The sequence below is a fragment of the Bos taurus genome, chromosome 13 (genome assembly GCF_002263795.3).
Source record: "Bos taurus isolate L1 Dominette 01449 registration number 42190680 breed Hereford chromosome 13, ARS-UCD2.0, whole genome shotgun sequence".
Lineage (NCBI taxonomy): Eukaryota > Metazoa > Chordata > Mammalia > Artiodactyla > Bovidae > Bos > Bos taurus.
This window is the reverse complement of record NC_037340.1, coordinates 76,227,842-76,255,469: the sequence shown is the minus strand read 5'-3', so window position 1 is coordinate 76,255,469 and position 27,628 is coordinate 76,227,842. Positions and strand designations below refer to the sequence as shown.

The 27,628-nt window shown below is 48.2% G+C and overlaps 1 protein-coding gene across 11 annotated transcripts in view; it reads left to right on the top strand.

The window, feature by feature from the left end:
- The window catches only part of SULF2 (sulfatase 2), a 125,842-nt gene that overhangs the window by 26,728 nt on the left and 71,486 nt on the right, over positions 1-27,628 (top strand). For all 11 annotated transcript variants that reach the window (XM_005214758.5, XM_005214757.5, XM_005214756.5 and 8 more), the window contains exons 2-3: positions 1,610-1,879; positions 22,994-23,233. In XM_005214758.5, the coding sequence (XP_005214815.1) occupies positions 1,705-1,879; positions 22,994-23,233 (415 nt within the window). In that variant the 5' untranslated portion in view covers positions 1,610-1,704. The remainder of the gene's footprint in view (positions 1-1,609; positions 1,880-22,993; positions 23,234-27,628) is intronic.

Genomic DNA, 27,628 nt, shown 5'->3' with positions numbered 1-27,628 from the left:
CCCCCACATTGGAAGGCAAAGTCTTGTCTGAGTGACAGAAAAAAGCCATGCGTCTGAGAGCAATTGGGAGGATGGGGGAGAGGTGGGCAGGGCTGGACGCCCCCCACTGCCCCAACCCCATAAGGCTTGTTGGGAGTTTGCATATTGTACCTTGAGCCCTGAGAAGCCAGGGGAGGGTCTGAATGGGTGAGTGACAGGGCTGGGACTAAGGTTAGCTGATCATCTTACACCTGCCCACCTAGAGTGAGAGCCCCTTCAGACCTGGAGCCTGAGAACCTCCCTGGTCTCGCCTTACCCAGGCCTTGTGAGTTGCATGTTTGGATCTGAATTTTAGGAAGACCCTGCTGGCTGCCTCTGAGAGGATGGAGGTGGGAACAGCAGGTTGGGGAGGAAGTGGGATTCCTCATAGGCAGCTGGTGCCATCCCCAGGTGGGGTCACAGAGACCACACACCCCCTGCTGAGGACCCTGGCGTCCTCGATGAGTTCCCTGAGCTCTGGCTTGGGGCGAGGCAGGGTTCCCAGTGACAGCAGGGGCAGAAGGAGTCCTTCAAGGTCATGGGGACGGTGACTCAGGCCGACAAGCTTGGTTTCCTCCCAACACGTCTGCTTGTTCGCTCTTTCCCTCGTTTTAAATAGATGAGACCAAAAGGTCTATATCTGGACAGGAGTTGAAGGCTCATTTCCTCAAGAAGTAAAAAAAAAAAAAAAAAAAAAGACTGCAGAGAGCAAAGAGCAGAGCGAGACCTGAGACCTGCCTGAGACCAGGTTAGCCACCCCGCCTTCCTTCTCCCGCCCTTTGCTGGTGACCCCATCTGTCCTGAGTCAAGGGGCTGACCAGGGTCACAGGGGACTTGACGCTTCTCTTCCCTCCGCTGTTGAGCTCTCAGCTTTCTCTGCTGTCATTTTGTTTTGCAACTTAAAACCAATATGGACATCTTACCCCATCACAGGACCTACTGACAGGGGACCTTTGTGAACACCCCCCACCTTGGGTTGAGTTCTTCAACAGTCATATATCCCCGTTTTATTCATGGGGAAACTGAGGTTCCTTACTGGCTTGTTGATGGGGAGACCCAGCTGGTGAGTGATGGAGCTAAGACTGAAATACAGAGTCGCCTAGCCCACAGATCAGCCTGGCTGGTCCAGACCTGTCTCCCCGAATCACACGTACCTGAGAGCTGGGGGTGCATCCGCTCATCTCTGCATCCTCTGTGGCACTTGGCGCTGGCAGAGAAGAGATGACCAGAAATTTCTGCTCTCCCAGGCTTTTTCCTTTCCTTTCACTGTGGAGTGATTTCTCTTGTGTTGGTCGGAGGGTTGGGAGGCAGGCCGACTACCTGACTTGGGACCTGGGCTCACACAGACATATCCAGAGGATGGCTGAGTCCAGGGGAGGGATGCTGTCTGCAGAAGTGGTGTCCGGAGGCTTTCCTGCCAGCCAGGAAAGCCTGAGCCAGTTGCAAATAACTTTTCTTGCAACTTTAACCGAATTGGGTGTTTGCTCCGCTGTAGCTATCACTGATCAAAGAAGTTCTCGCCGCCCCTGCCAGAAGCCATCGAAGATACCATCATGCAACCTGTGGCCTAACTCGCTTCCTCTTCCTCTAGGTCCGTGAGTAGAGAGGGAAGAGAAACAAATCCGCGGAGCACAGCTCCAGACTCCTGCATCCCTCCAGAAGCAAGGGAATCCGCGGAAACGTAACATGGCCCCCGCCGGCATCCTGCTTTGCTTGCTCTCTGCAGCAGTCTTCTCTCTACTGGACGGAAGTGCGGCCTTCCTGTCCCACCACCGCCTGAAAGGCAGGTTTCAGAGGGATCGCAGAAACATTCGTCCCAACATCATCCTGGTACTGACAGACGACCAGGACGTGGAGCTCGGTAAGCGCCCAGCTGCTGGCAGGCGGCATCCCCCAGGCTCGCCGTGCCGGGTCTCGACCCCTTAAGCAGATGCTCAGGTTGACCCTGCAGAGTTCACATCTAATGGACTGAACCGAGTCCCAGGGGTGGCCCTGCACACGGGGATGCATAGCTGGGTTCTCAAGGTTAGGGGCCTCCAACGTTTTCCTAATGAGAACCATTTCTAGATTCCTCCAAAGTCCTAAGGAAAAGAGATGTTAAGACCAGTTGATGACTTGTCCAATTTCTACTGAGAACCTACCACATTCCAGGCCACATTCTAGGACCTGGAACTTCAGTAATGAATGAGGCAGGCATCGTCTCTTGTCTCATGGAATGCAGGAGACAGATAATCAAGGTCATTGCTAGTTCATACGGAAGATAATTTCAAGAAGGGAGAAACATTCTGGGGTAACTGTAGAGGATTCTGGCTTGCGGTGAATTCTACTTTGGATTAGTAATCAGGGGGCGCCTCTCAGAGGAGGTGATACTTGAGCTGATGCTGAACAAAAAGGGGGAGCCAGCCTGGGCAGCGTGTGTGTGTGCACACACCCCTGCAAATGTGCACCCCTGTTCCGCCCATCTTAACAGGTGGCACCAGTCTTAACCCAAGGAAGGGCGGGCTCAGCCTTCCTTGGTGGCATCTCGGGAAAGGGAGGGTGGCCGCTATTGCTAGTGACCTGACTCAGTTTCCGGGGTGGTGGCTTAGGAGGGTGGGGACGGTCGCCTCTCATCCTGAACTGTTTCCCCTCTGGTCCAGGTAGAGCAGGTGAGGAGGAGGGCCCTTGCCGAGATGGCGCTCGTTTACAGCAGGATGCCCTCCCTGATCCCTCACACAGCCCCCCGCTCCCCTGGTCGTGTCCTTGCTTCACTGTGTAAACCCTCCTGGCCTCCTCCCTCTCCCTCCTAAGCGAGTCCCTGGGCTCCTCCACCCAGCTGGACACCTTCATCTTCATGAGGCACCTCTCACCACATTTCCACTCACATGAGAAGTCTCCATCCATGAGGCCACCAGGAGTGAGGCCCCCAGAGTCAACCAGCTGGACCTTCTGCTCCTGGGGTCAAATTCCACTTACATGTCCCGCTCACCTTTGGGGGTGTCTCTCAGCATCAGCCCCGTTTCTCCTTTACTTGTGTCTTCTCCCCCTTCGAATTCACTGATTTTACCATTTCCATTTCTTCACATTAAACCCCACACAGCGCTACCCTTGAGATCTATCAAGTGAGGCACAAATGCAAATCACATAAGTAATTCTAAATTTCCTAGTGGCTACACTTTTTTTTTTTTAGAAAAAAAGTAAAAAGCTGGGGAAATTAATTTTTTAAAGACCCAATATATCTAATTTATTGTCATCTTAACATGTAATCAATATAAAAACATCATTAATGGCATCAGATCAGATCAGTCGCTCAGTCGTGTCCAACTCTTTATGACCCCATGAATCGCAGCACACCAGGCCTCCTTGTCCATCACCAACTCCCGGAGTTCACCGAGACTCACGTCCATTGAGTCAGTGATGCCATCCAGCCATCCCATCCTCTGTCATCCCCTTCTCCTCTTGCCCCCAATCCCTCCCAGCATCAGAGTCTTTTCCAATGAGTCAACTCTTCGCATGAGGTGGCCAAAGTACTGGAGTTTCAGCTTTAGCATCATTCCTTCCAAAGAAATCCCAGGGCTGATCTCCTTCAGAATGGACTGGTTGGATCTCCTTGCAGTCCAAGGGACTCTCAAGAGTCTTCTGGCATAGTTTATATTTTTTTATTGCTTTTGAAATCTGGCAGGTACACCTCTATAGAGGACAGCTCAGGACCAGCCCCTTTCCAGTGCTCAGTAGCCACGTGTGTCTGCCGTACGACACAGCATACAAGCCCCTGTGCGTTTTCCTTGTCCTATAAATTGGATTTCCCCCTCTTACTAACAGTGATGATGATAGACATGGTAGTCAATACTACCTTGTACTGTGAAAATCTGGGGCAAAGCCTTCCTAGCACAGGGTACAGCGTGTGCAAAGGCCCTGAGGCAGGACCAAGGAGACAGATGTGGCCAGCGCCTGGGGAAGGGTCATAACATGACCCTGGAGAGAAGGAAGGGGGCCAGATTGTGAAGGCTCCCAGGGGTTGTGCTGAGGAGCGCCACAGTTGACCAGGTGAGGGGCGGGCTTTTAGCTTCTGTCCACTGTCAAAGGGAAACTCAATATTGTCGGGGGCAACAAACTTAAAGGTTGACCAGAAAAGCCTTTGCAGTCAAACATAAGATTGTGGTGATGATCCCAATGCAAATCTACACCCTTTTTGAAATCAGTCTTTTAAGCACCAAGAAAAGGTGATTTATATGCATCCAAGCCACTCCTTTTTAATGATTTGTATTAATGATCACAAGTATAGATCTTTCTCAGCGAGTTGATTGGTGCAAAAACAATTTGCAGCCAGAAGCAATCATAGCCTAAGGCTTTTATTGACAGTTTGACGCATAGGATACCTGTTTCTCAAACCAATCAATCCTAAAGGAAATTAACCCTGAATATTCATTGGAAGGACTGATGCTGAAGCTCCGCTACTTTGGCCACCTGATGCAAAGAGCTGACTCACTGGAAAAGACCCTGATGTTGGGAAAGATGGAAGGCAAAAGGAGAAGGGGGCAGCAGAGGATGAGATGGTTAGATAGCATCACTGACCCAATAGACATGAATCTGAGCAAACTCAGGGAGATAGTGGAGGACAGAGGAGCCTGGCATGCTGTAGTCCACTTGGTCTCAAAGAGTTGGAGACGACTTAGTGACTGAACAGCTCCCCAGCAGCATTTAGCATGAGCCAAATTTGATAACCGTGGGGAGCCTATAGAATGTGGCCACGGGGCCGTGAGTTTTGTTTCTGGCAGAATTCTGCAAGGAGCACTCACAGGCAGCACCTGACCTCATCGCACCTTGGTCATGCCTCGTGGGGTCCCTCAAGCTGTCTTCATCAGAGTTATGCTTGAGAATTCAAGACTCCCCGGACGCTTATTCATGCATTCAATAGATATTGATTAAGTGCACTGTGCTGGGAGGAGAGGGGCTGGGGGAGGATCCCTCCAGCTGGAGAGAACAGGAAAGGCAAAGACAGAAATGAGCTTGGTGGGTCAGAACAGAAAGAAGGCCTGTGAGCTAGAATGGTGAGAGCTGGGGTGTAAGTGGCGAGAGATGAGGCCAGGTTGTGTGGGACCTTGTCGTCACGGTGATGATTTTGAGGTTTATTTGTAGTGGAATAGACACAAGGGAGGGCTGTGACCTGACTTAGGTTCCAGTAGGATCCCTCTGGCTGTTAGTTGAAATTAGGTGCTGGTAGAAGGACAGGACCATACCGGAGCAGGTGAGGATGGGAGCTGGGACCAGGGCAGGAACGGTGAATCCGGAAGACGTGCATGGGTGGATGGGAGGGGGGCTGAGGATAAAAGGGGATCCTAGATTTTTGACCTGAACCAAGGCTAATGATTGAACATCCACTCTTAGGAGCACTGAATTTTTGCTGCAGCTGCGTGATCTAAGTCTCATGTCAGAATCCGATTGTAGGTTTGCACCTGTGACTCTCAAACAAAGCACATGCAGATATAAGGAAAGGCACTTCGGGCGTGATGAGGATGTGGAGAGAGGAAAGCGCAGAAAACCAGGGCGAACTTAAAATGCCTAGATCGCTCCTGTTCCTTTGAATGCAGAGACTGAAGCCTAGAGAAACTAAGTCACTAGGCCACACAGCTAGGATGTGGCCAAATAAGATTTGAACCCAGGGCCTATGGTCTTAACCACAACTCTACTTAACCCATCTTTGGGATGGCTATTGAGTGGTTTCTAGATTGGGGGTGTGTTTGTCAGTAGCTTTCACTGTTACCAATACTGTTGTCAAAGGAAAATGTTTTTTTAATATTCGCTTATTTATTTGCTGTGTCAGGTCTTAGGCGTGGCATGCGGGACTTTTGTGGTTCCCCACAGGCTTCTCTCTAGTTGGGGCGTGTGGGCTCTAGAGCACACAGGCTCGTAGTTGCGGCACACAGGCTTCGTTGCCCCCCCAGCATGTGGGATCTTAGTTCGCTGACCAGGGATCGAACCCATGTCCCCTGCACAGGAAGCCGGATTCTTAACCACTGGACTGCCAGCGACGTCCTCAAGAACATTTTTATACATGTATCTTTGCATCGGCGAGCGAGGATTTCTGAAAGATAAATTCCAGGAAGTGGATGCAGTGGGTTTGGAGCCCTCGTGCTCAGTGACATCTGTCAATTTCCTCCCTTAGCACCCACTTGCCCAGATCGGTCTTCCCTTCCATGAAGGAGCCAGTCCCTCCAGCAGCATTCGGAGGAGGCTGTGCTGCTTTCAGGGGGTGAGGGATGATGGCAAGGTGGTGGTGGGGGGAGGGTGTGCTTTTTATAAACCACCAGACAGACCCAGATCAATAATGCATGCTCCCCAAAAGGCCAGCACATTATCTCACAGTCAGCAACAACTGGCACGCGGAGGGTGGTCCTAAAAAATTTATCATCTGCTATTTTCTGCTCATCCAGGCGGCAGTTCTGACAGTTCTCGGGGCTGGAGCCTTCTCGACTAAGATAATTCCAGGCTTTCTTCCAGTCCCGGGGCGGAGAAGAGCCGTCCATCCTAATTAGGGTCCTGGATGAGAGATCTGGTATGGGACACAGCACAGAAGAGGGGCTCTTCCTGCCTCTGAACTGATTGCAAGGGGGGTGCTGGATCTTGATTTTTTTCTTTCCTTTTTCCCTACATGCATTTGACGTGCCTCCCTGAGTGGTCACTAGGAAGTGTCCATTGCCAGGGGGCCAGGTTCTAGGACATATTGGTCAGAAAGTGGTCTCCACTATCCATATATTTTGGGGGACAGTCCCTGTGTTTGGATGACTCTTGGAGATCGGTACAGTCTTGGCTGCCATCTTCACCAGGAGAGTAGAACAGGGAGAAACATACGGAAGCCAAGGTCTCATTTGCATGGTGTCCTTCAAATAGGCTTTGAAACCGGTGGAATCCGCCTGGGTTTCTGGTTTAATTCAATCCAGACAAACCCTTGGTGAGCCTCCAGGGCCGGGACAGGCTCTGAGACACCAAGATGAGTTGGACACGGTCCTTGCCTGGAGCAAGAGAATATTTGCAATATCCCAGAGCCGTCTGTTCTATTACTTGAACTGGACTTACTCTTTGAAGCTTAAGTATTATTTGAAAAGGAAGCTTTAATTATGACTGTACATGAAAAACTAGTATTCACTGCCTGCAGGAAAAGGTCACTGCAAAACCAAGTCTAATAAGAACAGCAGTGTTTTTATATTTCGGCAAGATGCTGCCTCCCATGGGGCTGAGGCCAGGATGGCTTTGTTATAAAAGGTGATGGGCAGTTTTGAGAGAGGAGTTCAAGAGGAAGTAGCCCCTCCCTGAGACTTTCTCCTTGACCTAATCAGCAGGATGGTGACTGGAAAAGAGAAAAATTTTCTGGAGTCTGATCACAGGTTTTGAATGTTGGGGCCTTGCTTATATGGACAGCACCTGGCAGTAACTCTTGGGTCTGAGGGTTATGGAAACAGTCGGGCTGCAAATATCAGGCATTGATGCTTCTCTGCCCATTTTCTTGGGGATCCACACCAGGTAGGAGCAAGTGCCTTCAGAGACCTCGTCAGTTTGCTGGTTTCGGGTGTGGCACTCATGACTACAAGAACTGCAGATCAGATGTTCACCGTTCAGAAGAAGCCTTTGTCTCTCAGAATATCTTTCAATGAAAATACTCCAATAGAGACGTAAAGATAAGAACTCTCTAATGAAACAGCCAGGTTCAGACTCTCATTCTGCTGCTGACTGTGTGGTCTTGAGGAAGTTACTTGACTTCTCTGTGCTTCTGTTTACTCATCTGGAGGAAGATGATCTATGAATCTAACTTTCTTGGTGAGGGCTTAATATCCTGGAGCCCCAGGGATGGGGCCAGCCCTCACATGAGCCATGAAGACTGGGAGAGGAAGGTAGGGGTGATGCCCTAAAAAACAATGTCAAGAGCTGGCGCCAGAATCGGGCGGAATGGCTGGAGTGCTGTCAAATCCAGAAGATGCCCACAGCTCCCTCGTAGGGCTCTCTCTCAAGCCAGGTACCCAAAGGGCGGACCAGACTCATCCATTCATGAGATGTGTATTGAGCACCTGGAGTGTGCCAAGCAAATCCAGCAGCCAACGAAATAGGCAGAACCTCTTCTCTCAGGGAGCTTACATTCTAGGCTAAGAGTTCATTTAAAAGATGTGTAAAATATGTATTGGATTGGAAAAAAGAAAAGTCATTTGGGTTTTTAAGAACACCATATGGAAAAACCCAAATGAACTTTTTGGCCAACCCAATTATATATGAGATAGTAAAAAGGGGAGGGGAAGTCAGCAAGGAGGGGAGGGGAAAGGGAAAGTTGTGGTTTTTATGTTGAGCAGCATCACTGAGAAGGGGGTATCTGGATAAAGAAGGTTAGGGAATATGAGTCAAGGGGATTCCCCCAGGAAGAGCGTTCCAGGCAGAGAGCAGTGGGTGCAAAGGCCCTGAGGCAGAAGCAGTCCAGGCAGGCTCACAGAGCAGCTGATGGCCACAGTGGGAGACCAGCATGAGCAAAAGAGCCAGGGAGAGGTGAGGTCTGAGAGGCTACGGATGGTGGTGGGAGAGCGGCTTAGGCAGGGTCTTTGCACCGGGGGGAGGGCTGTGACTTTCTAAGTGACAGGGACACTAGGGAAGGACACTGACATCATGTGACTTCTGTGTTAATTTTAACCTTTTGGCTACTTTATGGAGAATAGACTGAAGGGGTGCAGTCAGAGCAGTGAGGGGCCTGCTGCAATAGTCCAGGCAGGAGATGGACCCCATCAGAAGTCTACTGCAGTGGTCCAAGCACGAGATCCTGGCAGCTCAGACCAGAGTAGGCAAAGTGGCCAGATGCCACCTAGAGTTGGAGGATGGCGCTGACAAGATGTGCTAGTGATCTGATGTGGAGTGGGAGAGGAGTCCAGCATAACTCCAAGGTTTTGGCCTGAACCTCTGGTGGGGGTTGGGTGGGGGGGGGAGTGGATTGTCTATTTACAGAGATGGGGAAAGCTATCTAGAGCTCAGTTCTAGAGTCCAAGGCTGTCAACCTTTAGAGTCAGAAGTTCAAGTGGGGAGGCCCCGGCCTGGATGGGCCAGGAATGGGGGGTGGGGGTGGGAATTACATGCAGATCATGTGCTGGTTCGTGCTTTCCTGGGTCGGAGACCCTCTCCAGATGCTCAGATGGGCCGGTGATCCTGCAAATGGCAAGCCTGCAGCCTGGAGGGCTGTCTTGTGGGAGAGCTTGACTTGAGAAAGCTGCTCTGGAGGGCCTCTGGCCAGGCACTTGTTTGCCTCTTTCCATCTGTGAACACAAGGAAACCACACCCTTGCTGCAGACTGATATTCAGAAATCAATTCTAAATTGCAGGCTTGGGTGCTCTGCAGGAGCCAAATGGCTGGAAGCCTAGGATAGTGTGCCCAGATTCCGGACGCCAGATCGGTGGTAACTTCCAACTCAGCCTCTCCGAGATACCAGCTCCTGACATTCCTGCCACCGCTCACTGGTGTTAGAAAAACATGTGGATGCAGGTCATTGAGGAGGAAGAGAGACTTAGTTGGACCCACCCTGCTGTTCAACTTGCCAAGCACATTCCTGCAAGATCTTTTTTAAATTCAGCACCATTTAGGAGATCACTTAAATTTTGGAAGCTAAGTGTATCAGGATTAGGTTTGGCTGCGTGTGAAAGAAAATATAAAATAACAGTGGCTTAAACAAGACAGAATTTTGCTTCTTAATCACATAAAAATGTCTGGAAGTTGGCCGTTCAGGGCCAGCGTGCTGCCTTCAAGATTATAAGGGGCCCAGGCTCCTTCTCTACTTTTGTACCCTACTATTCTTATGGTGTGGCTTCCATCTTTAAGGTCACCTTCATGACTCAGAACGGCTGCTGGATCTCCAGCCATCACAGCCATATTCCAGAGAGCAAGGAGGAAGAGGCAGAAAGGAAGAGAATGGACCTTTAAGTCAAGTCAGCTCCCTTTACTCGTCCCAGACATCACCTACAACACAGAACTTATTTAATTAGTCACATGATCTCAGCAAGAAATACAGGACACATTCAAACCTAGATTTTTCAAGGAGGGTTTAACTTTTTGCTAAGGTGTGAGCAAGTGTGGAGAAATCACTAATGATAGGGTAGCACTCGAGGCTAGTTAGTAACAGTTGGGTCGTCTCTACTCCAAGAACAAGGGGGTGAGGGCAGCAAAAGGTTCCTGGAAACCTCGAGTCATAGGGCCACTCAGTGGGAGTTGTTACCCTCTGTTGACACCAAGGGAGTGAGATGGAGGAATCCAGACCCTAATCTTAGCGCTTCCTTTTGCTGATCTCCTGCCAGGGTCCCCCATCATCCAAACTCAGCCAAAGCCAGAATATGAAGCCACTAGTCAGTACAGCCCATCCAGGTCAGATCCCTGGGCTGGAGAACTAAGCAGAAGGTGGATCCAGAAGGTTAAAGGGAGAACTGCTTCCGCTGCAAGAGAGTCTAGGAAATGCAGTTTCCTAGCGGGGTGTGTTGAAGATTAAAATCAGGGTCTGTTAATAAGAAAGAAGGGGAAACAGATGTTGGCGGGCAACCTGGGGTCTCAGCCATACCAGAGATCAGGAGCGGGGGTCCCAGGAAGGGGCAGCAATTCCAGCAGTGGGTGTGGTTAAGTGATGGGCACCCTGAGAAGGAGATGTTCACTGGAGGCCTGGGGGAGAAACATCCCAGACCAGGAGGAACTGCTGAGCACTTGGAGGAGGGCAGCTGGACCTGGGGAGGGAGAGGAGAGAAGGATAGGGGTGAGGGCAGAGAAGAGACAAGGAAGGTCTGGATTTTATTCTCAGGCCAATGGAAAGTAACTGAAATGTTCTGAGCAGGTCAAGCACACATGATTCATGCTTTCAGTGGCTCTGGCTGCCGGTGGAGAAGAAGTGGGGGACAGGAACAGAATCTGATAGACCAGTTGTCCCGGTGGGAGGTGATTGGGGGTGCTGCTGAAGGGAAGGGGGTAAACGAGCAGGTTTTGTTTTGAAGGTCAGCACGCCTTGGTGATGGAGCACAAGTGGGAGGGGAGGGAAGGAGAATCAAGGATGACTGAGGTTTTTGGCTGAGCTCTTGGGCAGATGGTGGTGCCGTTTACCGAGATGGGAGACTGGGGGAGGAGGGATGGGTTTTCAGACTTGAAACAGACGTCAGCTGCTTCGCCAACATCACCCACCAGGACGGTGGCTGGGTGACTGACTCTCTAGCCAACCCTGAAAAATGCGGAGAACACCTTGGAGAGGCTGTGTCATTGAGGCAATGGCCTCTGGCAGGGGTAGCAAGTTGGAAAATTATTAGCAAGAGGGACGTTTCTGGGTGGAGCTCCTCTGAGCGGAAATTGCCAGTCATTGCTGAGCACCATTGTTATACCCATGACCCGCCCTGCCCCAGGGCACCTCCCCTCCATTGAGAAAGCCTGAGTTGGAATTTTTTCCCAGAAGCTTCTGCTGGCTCTGGTTTGCAGGAAAAAAAAAAATACTGCATGATATTTCTCATTTTCTTCAGTCTAGTGTTCATTAATGAAATTCCAATACTGCCTCTTCAACATCTGCTTTAACTGATTTTGGGGTTAAGAACCACTGTTAAGCCTTGGATTTTTATCACTGAAATCAAGAATAATATTTAATTTTATTTAGCAATCTCCAAGGGTCAGGAATTGATCCTCCTCTGCCACCACCATGAGGAAACCTCGTCTGAGAAACGGGTCCCAGGAATCCAGTGGATTTTTCTGGATTGAGTTGCAGGCACAGCAGTTGTTGCCAACTGACAGCAGTGAGAACGCTCCAACAGAAGGAGGGGGTCGAATGTAACTGCTAAGGAGGCAGTGGAGTCCCTGGGCCGGAGGTGGCCTCTGATTGCTGCTGTCTGTTTCCCAGGCCTTCCCCTCACCCCGCTGCTGGGGACAGAGCGCTTCTGGGGCCATCGCTCTTATGGGGCCCAGCCTGATGTGGCCGTTCAGCAGGTGTTGCCACGAGCTGGCAGCTCACAATCTGAGCCAGTGACAGTGTGGTGATCCAGGGACACTCAAGGGCCAGCTGAGGGCCAGTCGAGGGCTGTCGCTTAAATTCCAGCCTGGCAGGTGGCCACCAGCGGCGGAGGCTGCTACAGGACGCACGTGCTTCCCCACCTGTGGCCTGAGCTCAAGCCCCACTGCCTGTCCAGGGCAAGGCTCTGTTCCAGCTTTTACCCAAACCCACCACCCCTCTATGCTCCCTTAAAGCCTGTTTTCTGTGGGTCTCCAGGCCACGGTGTTGCTTTGCGAGTTTACTTAGCTGATCAGTTCAGCTGGAATAGAACCAGCTAAGGGATGCAAGGGCTTCCCTTGAGGGTCAGATGGTAAAGAATCCACCTGTGATGCGGGAGACCCAAGTTCGATCCCTGGGTCAGGAAGATCCCCTGGAGAGGGGCAAACCCAGTGCAGCAGGGCCAGGCCAGTACTGCGGGTGAGGGGAGTGGACCTGATGGGGGCCATGCAGACTGGAGGGGGGCCCTTCTAAAACCAGCCTTGGCTATTCAGATCCACCTACCTGTGTGCCCATCAAGGCCAGATCTGTGTATTTTCATGCTAAGCCTAAAATCCGGATTGATGTGAAATCTCCCGGATAAAACTTAAAAGTTAGCAATTAATTCAGATTTTTAACCACTTCCGAGCAGACCTAAATCCAACACATGCAGTCAGAGCCTGTCCTGCTGCTGCTGCTGCTAAGTCGCTTCAGTCATGTCCGACTCTGTGCGACCCCATGAACGGCAGCCCACCAGGCTCCGCCGTCCCTGGGATTCTCCAGGCAAGAACACTGGAGTGGGTTGCCATTTCCTTCTCCAATGCAGGAAAGTGAAAAGTGAAAGTGAAGTCGCTCAGTCGTGTCCTCTCAGCGACCCCATGGACTGCAGCCCACCAGAGGCGCTCGATTTGTGAACGCTGTGCTACACTATATATAGTTGGGAGCATCTGTAATTTACATTTTTAAAAGCTAACATGTTTTGAATCTTTTCTGTATGCCAAGCATTGAACTAAAGGCTTTGCATATATTTATCTCAATTAAAATTCTACAATAGTCTAGGTAAGAAATAGCAATGGTTAAACATTGATTTAAGTCAGGACCCTAGGTTGGCTAACCATGTCCCACCTCCCACAACCTTCCCAAGGAGAGTCTGACATCACATACTGTGTTTACCTCTCAAGAAAACAAAGATCAGAAAGCATATGTCTTAGTTATCCATCAAAACCGATGCCTCCTCTGTTATGCCACCCAAGTTGGGGGCTCCGGAATTTTGTCTTAGGGAGGGGGCATGTAGGGTATGTCTCCTCTCAACTGACATAGATTTCTAGGACAGAAAGTAGACGTGAACCACCAAAGTCCCAGGAACGGCCAAAATTGGGTCATGTTTTGAATCTTGAGAGCCCCCAGCACCTGCTGAGTCCCCAGAGATGGTGGTTGCCCTGACCCAGACCTCTAGAAGTGCACATTAAATCAGCGTTTCCCCACATGCCTTTCTATGTATGACACAGGTCATGCACAAAATCATCTTATGTGACAGGCTGACAAACATTGATTTTTACCACTTACAAACCTCTTTTGATATGCTTCCAAAAAAAAAATCTAAGCACATCAAATCCAGAATTTTACATTGTCACTTGGGTTGAAAACAAAATTTTTAAAACCACATTAAAGAAAAATAACAAATCAAATAAATAATAGCCCAGGTGGTAGACTGAGAGCCCCCCAAGCCCCCTGAAAAAAAAAAAAAAAAAACAGAAAGGGAGTGGGCAGATGAGGGTGTGGGGGATACACCATGCTTCTGGCAGGTGCGTGGTTTGGGCACCAAAATTTAAGTCATCAGGGTGGGGAGGGGGCCTCCGCAGTCTACCGGAGTCACCGAGAAAGGTGTCAGAGTGACCTCACCCTGGCAAGGGAGGAAGGTGTGATCACGGAAAGAAACCGGCTGTGTTTTCGTCTGCGTGTCCCCAGGCGTGTGTTAGATGACAGGAGTTTTGGTTGGCTGGCCTTTTTATTTCAGTGTGGCCTGGTCTTCCAGCCCCTTCCCTCCCCCTCAGAGCTGTCCATCTGCATGAGGGCTGTGCCGGGCAAGGAGATTAGATCATATGCTTTCCCGTTCCAGATGTGGATTTATCGGGCCCCGTCACTGTGACCATTCTCATCAAGCAGGTTACTGTCCCCGAGGGGAGGTTTAGCATGTCGCACTGCTTACGCCCAGATGCAGCTGTCATTTAGGGCATCGTTAGATTGTGCTCTAATAGCAGATTGACACGGCTTCCCTGCAGCCGGATTATTTGGGCCGGCGCAGGCGCCCCGAGCAGACATATGCAGGGAACTGTTGGAAAGAGCAGACCATCACTCGTGTGACTTGAGGGGCGCGTGGAAACCCTGGTTTGGAGCCCCTTACAAATAAGAAACAGCTCCACAGGCTGTTTGCCTTTTGCCAATGCAGCATCCAGGGCTGCTGACTGCAGGTGAATTACTCACCGGGTGGCAGACCCCTGCTCTCCAGGGGGCTCTGAGAGGTCGGTGGGTGGCCAGCTTTGTCCTTTCTGCAGTCTCTAGAGCCCGAGCAAGGCCAAGTCCTCGTTACCAGGCGCCTCCTTCTTTGCCTCTCGGTCTGGGAAGAGCAGGCAAAGGCTTGATTCTGCCTGGACTGCCCTAGACTCATGCCTTCGAGAAATATTTATTGAACACCTACTATGTGCCGGGCACTGTTCTAGACCTCAGGGCCGTGGGGCGTAGTCAGTGGTCCCAGCTCTCGTGACACTGACATCAGGGCTGCAGAGAGGGTGACCAGCAAGATGAAGATGTAAATGTGCCAGAGTGTTGAGTTGACCCAAAACTTCATTCAGGTTTGCCAGCCGATGCTGTGGGAAAACCCGAGCAAATTTTTTGACCAACCTGAGATATAGTATGTTAGATCAACACACGCGGAGTTGAAAATGTAAAACGTAAAAAGAGGATGTGAGATATTGGCGACAAAGGAGCAAAATTGTGGATGTGGTCAGCAGGGCAGACCTCACGAAAAAAGAGAACTATTTCTTTTAATTGAAGTGTAGTTGCTGTACAATATTATAAGTTACAGGCATAGTGTATAGTGAGTCACAATTTTTAAAGGTCATGCTCCATTTATACTCATTATAAAATATTGGCTATATTCCCAGTGCTGTGCAATATATCCTTGCAGTTTATCTTATACCTAATAGTCTGTACCTCTTAATCCCTACCTGTACATCACCCCTCCCCGCAAGAAGAGAACTTTTGAGTGAAAACAAGGAGGGGTGAGAACCCAGGCCCTGGGATTGCTGGGGAAAGGCATCCCCAGCAGGAAGAACAGCCTGGGCAAAGGCTCTGGGGCAGGAGCAAGTTGGCAAGCGTAAGGAGAGGCAAGGACCACAGAGGGCAGGGAGAAATGGGGAGCCTGGCCCACAGGGGCTGCGCTCGACCTCAGGCTTTGTTCTCTGGGTGAGTGGGAGCCATGGATGATGCTGGGAAGAGCCACTGCAGCTACTCCTCTGGAAATAAACGGCGAGAGTCCAGGTAGGAAGCAGTGGACCTAATTCAGAGGAAAGAGGATGACCGCCTGCTCAGGGAGGAGACGACAAGACTCTTGAGTGTGGGTGTCCTTTAAGAAAGAGCAGCAGGCTCTGCGGATGGGCTGGGTGTGGAAACAGAAAGATGGGACCAGAGAGAAGCCATGATTATTGCCTGAGTAACTGAAGGATGGGAGAGTTGGTCCATAAAGAAAGCTGAGTGCTGAAGAATTGATGCTTTTGAGCTGTGAAGAAGGTGTTGGAGAAGACTCTTGAGAGTCCCTTGGACTGCAAGGAGATCCAGCCAGTCCATCCTAAAGGAAATCAGTCCTGAATAGTCATTGGAAGGACTGTTGCTGGAGCTCCAATGCTTTGGCCACCTGATGCAAAAAGCGGACTCATTGGAAAAGGCCCCAGTACTGGGGAAAACTGAAGACAGGAGGAGAAGGGGCAACAGAGGATGAGATGGTTGGATGGCATCACTGACTCAATGGACGTGAGTTTGAGAACTCTGGAAGATAACGGAGGACAGAGGAGCCTGGTGTGCAGGAGTCCATGGGGTCGCAAAGAGCCAGACATGACTTAGTAGTGGAACAACAGACGAGGGGAGAGGAGAGGACCTCAGGGGACACCCAAGGTGTCTCTTGGCAATACCGTCACTGGGCAGACAATTGTGGGTTGTGCCACATGCCAGCCATTCCCTCACCCTTCCACAATTTTCACTGTGTCCGTGGGCCACTTGTATTGCTGTTTTTTGAAACAGCTGTAATTATTTTTTTAGAACAGGATTCTACTACCCTAAATGAGAAGCTAGCATCACTTGCCCTAAGTAGAAGGAAAGTTAAACCATGCAATCAAGTTTAAGCTAATACGGCTGCCTACCCAGAGCTCCAAGGGGGGGGCCTCATCTCTTCCCTTTGAAATAGGACGCGTGTGAGTGTTAAGGACGTGACCACATCCCTGCACCCACCCAAGACTTTCTCCTGGAGTTGATCAAAAGGAGTGAATGGGAATCAGTTTCCCACACTGGGGTCCCTGGCACTTGGTGACGTCACCGACCCCGAACCACGGTCGCAGCTGGTGCGTCAGCTGAAGTGATGTGGGGACCCAAACGACAGTCCCGGGGATGATTCTGAGCCTCACTGAAGCTGAGAGTTAGCAAGCATGAAGGGACTTCCGTGTCCCTCCTGGGTTATCAGCACCCCTGCGTGGTGTCCACAGGATGCTTCCTGGATGTGACACGAAACCCCCACCTCCACCATCAAACACTCTGGGCTCAAGTCATCCCACCCCACTTCCCCGGCTCTGCAGTGCTCAGCAGGCACCTAACTCCCTGCTCCCGGCTCCCTCTTCTGTTAAGTGGTTTGCAGGGAGGATTAAGTAGCACAGGCAAGCCGTGTGCCCAGCACAGTGCGTAAAGCAGAGTCCGTGACGACAGTCACCTCGTTAATCGTGATTGTTACGGACGTGCAGCACCGCCCTCTACCCCAGGGCTGAGTTAGAGCTGTCTCAACAATTAGGTTATATTAGGAGCTGCCAAACCAGGGCCTTCAGGGACCAGCAAGTAATGTGACGGCGCAGAGCTGGTGTCAGACTCTAGAAGGTGCTGGGGAGCTGCCATTTGAAGTCAGATTTTTTTTTTAATTCACTACACACAACACATACACACATATCGTGAACATAGACCCACTTGGGCTCCTGAGTTATATGGAAACACAAAAAGTGAGATACATTTTTGTGTTAATTTAGCAGACGTTTGTTGTCACTTTGTGCCAGGCATTGTTCTGGGCTTGGGAAGACAACAGTAAAGAGAATAAGCCTAGATCCCTGCTCCCTTGGAGCTGTCCCGGTGTGGAGCAATGGGCAGCATGCAAATCAGTGAACTGTCTGAGGGCAGTAAGTGTTGGGGGGCCAGGTGAGGCAGGCAGGGGCCGTGGGGGGTGCTGGAAGGAGGGGCAGCAGTTTCAGTGTGGGGCCAAGGACGGCCTCTCAGATATGGGAGGTTTGATGAATAACCTGGAGGAAGCTAGAAGGATGCACCCCAAGGCTGGTGAGGCCCAGGGCTCTTGCCAGACCCTGATCCCAAGGCCTGCTCCCTCTGCAGGTTCCAGCAAGTTTGCACCAGCTGGTGGAGGGGAGCTTCCGAAAGCCCACCACCTCCATCCCCTCCAGAGGGCAACTTCAGACCTGGTGTCAGTCGCCCAGTTGCCCAGTCGCGTCTGACTCTGCGATCCCACGCACTGCAGCACAGCAGCCTCCCCTGTCCTTTACTGTCTCCCGGAGTTTGCTCAGATTCGTGTCCACTGAGTCAGTGATGCTATCACACCTGGTAGAAACCCTCTAATTGCCACCAGTTACAGATGGGACCTGTTGGGACTTCTCAGGAGGACATGTGACCTTGGCAACAGATGCTCACATAGCTCCAGGGCCTGATGATTCCTGGTCAGACACAAGCCAGTTCTTTGCCCACAGGGGTGACCTTAGCCAAGAGGCTCAGGAAACATACCTGGTTCCAGGCGGGCGTCTCTTATAAAACTGCTTCAGCTCTGGGCTCAAGAGGGCAGGCTCTGCTCTGTCCCCTTCAGTTGTTCAGTGAGATATTACAGGGCATCAATTACATATTCCTGGGGGCAGGGGGTGGACAGCACCCTGGATCACTCAGAACTCTCAGTCCAAAAGAAAAGGCTGATTACAAATAAGGGCACTTGTAAAGGAGGCCATTTCAGAAGGAGGGAAATGCTCAGCAGAAACCTACATGGGTGTGATAGCAAGTAAGCAGGGAGCTCCTCCAGATGGGGTACTCGGCCAGGACTTGTTGAGGAGGTGACCATTGAGATCTGAATAATCGGACAGGCCAGCAAAGTCTCAGAGAGGCATTCCCCAGCAGAAAGGAGAAAGCAAGTGCAAAGATCCTGGGGCAGGGATGAGCTTGGAGTCCCTGAGAAACAAAGAGGAAGCTCATGTAGCCAAGTGAGCAAGGGACAGGGAAGTTCAGTTCAGTTCAGTCGCTCAGTTGTGTCCGACTCTTTGCGACCCCATGGACTGCAGCATGCCAGGCCTCCCTGTCCATCACCAACTCCTGGAGCTTACTCAAACTCATCATATCCATTGAGTCAATGATGCCATCCAACTATCTCATCCTCTGTGGTCCCCTTCTCCTCCTGCCTTCAATCTTTCCCAGCATCAGGGTCTTTTCCAATGAGTCAGTTCTTCACATCAGGTGGCCAAAGTATTGGAGTTTCAGTTTCAGCATCAGTCCTTCCAATGAACATTCAGGGCTGATTTCCTTTAGGATGGACTGGTTGGATTTCCTTGCAGTCCAAGAGTCTTCTCCAACACCACAGTTCAAAAGCTTCAGGTCTTCGGTGCTCAGCTTTCTTTATAGTTCAACTCACATCCATACATGACTACTGGAAAAACCATAGCTTTGACTAGACGGACCTTTGTTGGCAAAGTAACGTCTCTGCTTTTTAATATGCTGTCTAGGTTGGTCATAGCTTGCTCCAAGGAGCAAGCGTCTTTTAATTTCATGGCTGCAGTCACCATCTGCAGTGATTTTTAGAGTCCAAGAAAATAAAGTCTGTCACTGTTTCCATTGTTTCTCCATCTGTTTTCCATGAAGTGATGAGACCAGATGCCATGATCTTCATTTTCTGAATGTTGAGTTTTAAGCCAACTTTTTAACTCTCCTCTTTCACTTTCATCAAGAAGCTCTTTAGTTCTTCTTCACTTTCTGCCATAAGGGTAGTGTCATCTGCATATCTGAGGTTATTGATATTAAGCGTTTCTCATGATGTGCTCTGCATATAAGTTAAATAAGCAGGGTGACAATATACGGCCTTGATGGACTCCTTTCCCAAGCTGGAACCAGTCTGTTGTTCTATGTCTAGTTCTAACTGTTGCTTCTTGACCTGCATACAGATTTCTCCGGAGGCAGTTCAGGTGGTCTGGTATTCCCATCTCTTGAAGAATTTTCTACAGTTTATTATGATCCACACAGTCAAAGACTTTGGCATAGTCAATAAAGCAGAAATAGATGTTTTTCTGGAACTCTCTTGCTTTTTCGATGATCCAGTGGATGATGGCAATTTGATCTCTGGTTCCTCTGCCTTTTCTGAATCCAGCTTAAACATCTGGAAGTTCACGGTTCACATACTATTGAAGCCTGATTTGAAGAATTTTGAGCATTACTTTGCTACCGTATGAGATGAGTGCAATTGTGCGGTAGTTTGAGCATTCTTTGGCATTGCCTTTCTCTGGCATTGGAATGAAAACTGACCTTTTCCAGTCCTGTGGCCACTACTGAGTTTTCAAAATTTGCTGGCATATTGAGTACAACACTTTCACAGCATCATCTTTTAGGATGTGAAATAGCTCAACTGGAATTCCATCACCTCTACTAGCTTTGTTCGTAGTGATGCTTCCTAAGGCCCATTTGACTTCTCATTCCAGGATGTCTGGCTCTAGTTGAGTGATCACACCATTGTAGTTATCTGGGTCATTGAGATCTTTTTGTATAGTTCTTCTGTGTATTCTTGCCACCTCTTCTTAATATCTTCTGCTTCTGTTTGGTCCATACCATGTCTGTCCATTATTGTGCCCATCTTTGCATGAAATGTTCCCTTGGTATCTAATTTTCTTAAAGAGATCTCTCGTCTTTCCCATTCTATTGTTTTCCTCTATTTCTTTACGTTGATCACTGAGGAAGGCTTTCTTATCTCTCCTTGCTATTCTTTGGAACTCTGCATTCACATGGGTATATCTTTTCTCCTTTGCCTTTAGCTTCTCTTCTTTTCTCAGCTATTTGTAAGACCTCCTCAGACAACCATTTAGAGTTTTTGCATTTCTTTTTCTTGGGGCTAGTCTTGATCACTGCCTCCTGTACAGTGTCATGAACCTTTGTTCATAGTTCTTCGGGCACCCTCTATCAGATCTAATCCCTTGAATCTATTTCTCACTTCCACTGTATAATCATAAGGGATTTGATTTAGGTCATACCTTAATGATCTAGTGGTTTTCCCTACTTTCTTCAATTTAAGTCTGAATTTGGCAATAAGGAGTTCATGGTCTGAGCCACAGTCAGCTCCTGGTCTTATTTTTGCTGACTGTATAGAGCTTCTCCATCTCTGGCTGCAAAGAATATAATCAATCTGATTTCGGTATTGACCACCTGGTGATGTCCATGTGTAGAGTCTTCTCTTGTGTTGTTGGAAGAGGGTGATTGCTATCACCAGTGAGTTCTCTTTGCAAAACTCTGTTAGCCTTTGCCCTGCTTCATTCTGTACTCCAAGGCCAAATTTGCCTGTTACTCCGGGTATCTCTCAACTTCCTACTTTTGGAAGTCAGTGGCAAGGATACACAGAAGAAGAGGTGGCAAGAATATATAGAAGAATAGATGAGGTCAAAGAAATTTGGAGGTGGGTTGGCAGGGAAGGCTGATCTAGAAGGGTCTTAGACCCCCAGTAAAGAACTGGTGTTTTCTTCTGAGTGTGAAGGGAAGCTGCCGGATGGTTTGAAGCAGTGAATAGACATGATCTGTGTTTTCCCTGGGAAAGCTCGAGCTGTCTCCTTACCTGTTTGGCAGAAAAACGGGTAGAGGAGCCATGTAAATCTCCTTTTCCCTCTTTGGGGACAGAGTGCTGAGTTGGGTCTGACGTGCTGTCCTCAGGTCTCTGGGGGTTGTGGCTCCCCAGTAAGACCTTCAGACACCAGGTAGACCCTGGATTGGCTTCCTGCTGGTGTCCTAACAAACTGCACAAACTGGGTGGCTTAAAACAACAGAAATTTACTGCCTCACCGCTGTGGAGACAGAAGTCTGCAATCACAGTGTTGGCATGGCTGTGATCCCTCCAGAGGCTCCAGGGGTGAATCCTTCCTGCTCACCTAGCTCCTGGAGGCCCGAGAAGTTCCCTGGAGGGATACACGTGCCTCCTTCCGATCTCTCCTCCATCTTCACTTGGCCTTCCCCTCCGTGTCTGTGTGCCTTCTTCCTTCTGTCTCTTATCCTTGGATTTAGGTCCCACATCCTAACCAATCTCAGCTCAATATGTTTTAGTACCTCTGCAGAGACCCTTTGTCTAAATTAGGTCCCATTCACAGGAGCCTGGACATAGGACAGGAACATATATATATTTTGGGGAGGCATCATTAAACCCACTATAGACCTTAAGTACTACAAGGAAAAGAAAAAAACTGAGGATAGCCGTGGAAGAGAAAAAGGATTTCCATGAAACCGCCTATGTGTCTGGGTACCGGCCAGGGTATGCAATTACACATCCATTCTTCTTCACACGTGTATTGAGTGCCCACTGTGTGTTACACACTGTGGGTCACTGAGGATTTTGCACTGAGCAAGGCGCAGTCTTTGCACGCCTGGAGCCCTCGGTAGAGCAGACACCATGCAGGTGCTGGCGCACAGTAGGGTTTCCACACAAACTCCTTTCCTTCCTGCACCTTACTCCGCTCACAGCTTCATTGAGAAACAAAAACAGGTGTGAATGAGATCACCATTCCTAGTGGTTTATTGTGAAGTTCTAGTACCACATGTGTCATAAGAGCTCAAGGGAGTCAGAAGCCACAGAGATCCCAGGGAGGGGTGGCTGCAATGATGGGTAAGATGTGCAGGGAGGTGGGGAGTGGGTTCCAAGCCGGAAGGACAAGGTGGACAAAGGCAGCCACCACGGGTCATGACTGACACAGAGCGTTTCAGCAGAGACGAGATGTATTTAGAGAGAAGGCGGGCGGGGGTTGCCAGGTTGGGATGATCAGATTTCATTAAGAGGGAACAGTTCTTGGGAAAGTTCCAAATGAAACAAGGTATAATCTTCTCTCTGTTTACACAGTGGTTGCTTTCCAAAAAAAAAAAAAAGTGTATATTAATACCCTGCAAAAAAAAAAGATGTTCTGCTTATATGCAAGACAAAGTTCTTTACTAGGCTCAGATAACTTATGAACAGGTTTTTACCTACCTGCCCCTGTGAATGCCAGTGGAACTGGGGACTGGCAGAGTACTTCCTCATTGCACTGCGATCTGAAAGTGAAAAAAAAGTGAAAGTGAAGTTGCTCAGTCGTATCCCACTCTTTGTGTCCCCATGGATTGTAGCCTACCAGGCTCCTCTATCCATGGAATTCTCCAGGCAAGAGTTCCAGAGTGGGTTGCCATTTCCTTCTCCAGGGGATCTTCCTGACCCAGGGATCGAACCCGGGTCTCCCACATTGTAGGCAGACGCTTTACCATCTGAGCCACCAGGGAAGTATTATGGGGGGCTGCCCACAAATGCCAAGACTGCCCCCCAATCTGCCCCTGGAGATTTCCAAAATGCACTCCCCTCCTAGGGGTGTGGGTGCCGCCCTGCTCAGGGCCTCTCAGTGCCCGTCTCTAATTGTTCGGTGCCCAAGTGGGGCGCACTCGCTGGAGATCTGCCGGCCCGCGTCTCACCTCCTCTCTGGTTGCAGGTTCCATGCAGGTGATGAACAAGACGCGGCGCATCATGGAGCAGGGCGGGGCGCACTTCATCAATGCCTTCGTGACCACGCCCATGTGCTGCCCCTCGCGCTCCTCCATCCTCACCGGGAAGTACGTTCACAACCACAACACCTACACCAACAATGAAAACTGCTCCTCGCCCTCCTGGCAGGCACAGCATGAGAGCCGCACTTTTGCCGTGTATCTCAACAGCACGGGCTACCGGACAGGTGAGCCAGGCTGCCGCGGGTGGGCGCATGCGCAGACTGGGAGCCACCGACGGGGTACCCAGTGCTCTGCCTCGAATCGCTGCCTTTTCGGCTGTGGTCCTGTGCTGCAGGGCGGGGGAGGTCCCAACAACTTTAATTTAAAAACTACACCTTGTCTTCCAAATGCGTTAGAAGAATAGATTTATTCGCTTATAGAGGGGCTTGAAAGTGACCTTTTCAACAGAATTTGAGGTGTTTTTTTTTTTTTAAGTGAACCCCTTTAAAATTTGAAATACAGTAGAGAGGCCATGAAGGACCCGGGCAGGAGCGTGAGTTCTCTGTGAATTGTGTCATTTAAGCCGCTGAGGACTACTTCATTGACTTAAGGCCATCAGCATGGAACAAGCTTCCAGAACAACACTGGGGTGAGACAAGGGGATTAAAATTGGCATGAAGGATGGAGAGGCCCCTGCGCGGGGACTGCGGCTGCACTGCAGTCGGCCGCGCACTGTTCGTCTATGCATGACCATCTGCACTGCCCAGGGTACTCCATCTCCTCTGCCAGTGGGTGCCCACAGTGTTGCGTCCTAGGTGGAGAGTAAGTGAGACTTCCTGTCTCTTTATCTTGCAGGAGGTACTTTGGTGGGTTCTGGAGACTCACCTGCCCCCTGGATGGTTGCCTGAGGCAAAGGCACAATTACAGTCGCTTACCTCCAGCAACATTGCAAAATCCTCCAAACTCGATTTAATTTGCTTTAATTTAGAAAAATAAACAAACACTCCCCACATAGAGTAAGGAGCCAAGGCAGTTGTGAAATCAGATATTGTGACTCAGGTGTCGTAACCCCAGGAAATTGTGCTCAAGCTACAAGGGACTTGTTTGGGCGGGAGTGACAAAGAGGATCGGATATCTCCATTTTGTTCATTCATACATCCATTGAAGACACTTAGATTATTTCCATATCTTGGCTGCTGTAAATAATGTTGCAATGAACATGGGATACAGGTAGCTTTCAAGTTTGTGTTTTCGTTTTGTTTGAATAGATACTCGAGAGATGGAATTGCTGGATCATGTGGTGGTTTTATTTTTAATTTTTGAGGAGCTTCCAAACTGTTTTCCATAATGGCCATACCAATTTACCTTCCTACAATGAACAAGGGTTCCCTTTCCTCCAAATCCTTTCCGACACTTAGTATTCTTTGCCTTTTTGATAACTGGTGTTCTAACAGTGAGGCTTCCCAGGTGGCGCCGGTGGTAAAGAACCCACCTGCTAATGCAGGAGACGTAAGAGGTGCAGGTTTGATCCCTGGATAGGGAAGATTCCCTGGAGGAGGGCATGGCAACCCACTCCAGTATTCTTGCCTGGAGAATCCTCCTGAACAGAGGAGCCTGGCGGGCTACAGTCAGGCTTACAGAGAGTTGGACACAACTGAAGCAACTTGGCAGACAGCACATTCTAACGTATTGAGGTGATATCTCATTGTGGTTTTGATTTACGTCTTTCTGATGATTAATGATGTGGATTTAGATGTACCTGTTGACCATCTGTATGTCTTCCTTGGGAAAAAAGGTCTGTTCAGATCTGTTGCCCCCTTTTTAATTGGGTTGTTTTAGTTTTTTCTATTGAGTTGCATGAGTTTTTATGTATTTTGGATATTAACCCCTTATCAGATGTAATGATCTGCAAATATTTTCTCTTATGTGGTCGATTGTCTTTTCATTCTGTTGTGCAGAATGTTCCTCTGCTGTGTTTGGTGTCGTCCCACTTATTTCCTTCTGTTTTTATTGCCTTTGGTGTCAAATTAAAAAAAAAATCATCACCAAGACCCATATCAAATGATGATTTCACATCATATGTTCCAAGTCTTTAATCCATGTTGAGTCAACTTTGCTTATGGTGAAAGATAGCAGTTCAGTTTAATTCTTTCACATGTGGCTATCCAGTTTTCCCAGTTCCATTTATTAAAGAGACTATCCTTTCCCCATCATATATTCCAGGCTCCTTTGGCGTAAATTAATCAACCATATATGCATGGATTTATTTATGGACTTTCTAATCTATTTCATTGATCTATGTCTGTTTTTATGCCAATACCATGCTGTTTTGGTTACTGTTGCTTTGTGATATGGTTTGAAATCAAAGAACATGATGCTCCAGCTGCGTTCTTATTTCTCAAAATAGCTTTGACTATTTGAGGTCTTCTGTGGTTCCATATAAATTTTAAGATTATGTTTTATGCCTCTGTGAAAAATGCCATTGGATGGTCTAGTGTTTAGGACTCCATACTTCCATTGCAGGGGCACAGGTTTCATCCACATGGCATAACCAAAAATGAATAAGTAAACAAGATAAATAAAATTTGTAAATAATAATTTTTTAAACTGCCATTGGAAATTTGATCGGGATTGCATTGAATCTGGAGATTGCTTTGGATAGTATTGACTTTTTCTTTTTTTGGCTGCACCAGGTCTGCATTGCTTTTGCACAGGCTTTATCTAGTTGTAGTAAACGGGAGCTACTCTTCATTTCAGTATGCAGACTTCCCATTGCAGTAGCTTCTCGTTGCAGAGTACAGGCTCTGGGCACATGGGCTCAGTAGTTGTGACTCTGGGCTCTAGGGCACGTGGGGCTCAGTAATTCTGGCATGCAGACTTGGTAGTTGTGACTCGTAGGCTCTAGAGCGCAGGCTCAGTAATTGTGGTGCATGGGTTTAGCTGCTCCGCAGTATGTGGAATCTTCTTGGACCAGGGATCAAATCGTGTCTCCGGCATTGGCAGATGGTTTCTTATCCACTGTGCCACCAGTGAAGTCGTAATATCAACATTTTAACAATATTAATTCTTCTACCCCATGAGCATGGAATACCTTTCCATTTATCTGTGTCTTCTCTTTCCTTAACTGAAGTCTTACTTTTTAGGGCAGAAGTCTTTCATCACCTTGGTTAAATTTATTCCCAGATATTTTATTCTTTTTTGTGCAATTGTAAATGGGATTGTTTTATTAATTTAACTTTCTGATAGTTTATTAATGTATAGAAACTCAACAGATTTTTGTGTATTGATTTTGTATCCTGCAATTTTACTGAATTAATTTATTAATTCTAACAGTTTTGGTGGAGTCTTTAGGGTTTTCTATGTGTAATGTCATGTTGTCTACAAATAGTTTCACTTCTTTATGACTGGGATGATTTTCTTTCTTTCTTTGCCTCATTGCACTGACTAGGATTTCCAATACAATATTGAATAAAAGTGGTAGCAGTGAGTTCCCTTGTCTTGTTCCTGATCTTAGAGGAAAAGTTACCAGATTTTTGCTGTTGAATATGATGTAAGCTGTGGGTTTTATTATGTTGATATATGTTCCTCTACAGTCACTTTTTGGAGAGTTTTCCTCATAAATCGTTGTTGGATTTTGTCCAGTGCTTTTTCTGCATCTCCTGAGATGATTTTTATCTTTCATTTTTTAATGTGGTGTGCACATTGATTGATTGGGGGATGGTGAACTACCCTTGCATTTCTGGAATAAATCCTACCTGATCATGATATATAACACTTTTAACGTATTATTGAATTCAGTTTGCTAATGTTTTGTTGGAGATTTTTGCATTCTATGTTCATCAGAGATGTGGGCCTGTACTTTTCTTTACTTGTGGTGTCCTTGGCTGATTTTGGTATCAGGGTAATGCTTGCCTTTTAAGATGAACGTGGAGTATTCCTTCCTATTCTGTTTTTTTGGAAGACTTTTAGAAAGGCTGGTATTGACTGTTCTTTGAATTTTTGGTAGAATTCACCTATAAAGCTGTCTATTCCTGGACTTTTGGGAAGTGTTTGATTATTGATTCAACCTTCTTTCTAGTAATTGGTCTGCTCAGATTTTCTATTTCTTCGTCAGTCAGTGTAGGTAGAAACTATGTTTCTAGTTACAGTTCTCTAGCTGGTCAAACTTGTTGGCCTATAATTGCTGAAAGTAGTCTTTTATGGGCCCTTGTATTTTTGTCAGTTGTAATGTCTCCCTTTTTATATCTGATTTAACTTATTTGAATTCTCTCTTTTTTCCTGGTGAGTCTAGCTAAAAGTTTTACCAATTTTGTTTATCTTTTCAAAGAACCGGTTTGTACTTCCATCGATCTTTTCCATTGTCTTTTTCGTCTCTATATTTCATTTATTTTTGCCGTAATCTCTATGGTTTCTTTCCTTCTATTGACTTTGTTCTTTTTCTGGTTCCTTGAATTGTAAAGTTTAGGTTGTTTATTTGAGACGTTTTCTTGTTTCTCGATGTAGGCATTAATCACTTAGAACTGATTTTGCTGCATCCTGTATGTTTCCGTGTGTCGTATTTTCATGTGTCTCAAGTTACTGTTTCTAATTCTTTAGATTTCTTTAATTGATTTGTTGTTCAGTAGCATGTATTATTAGCA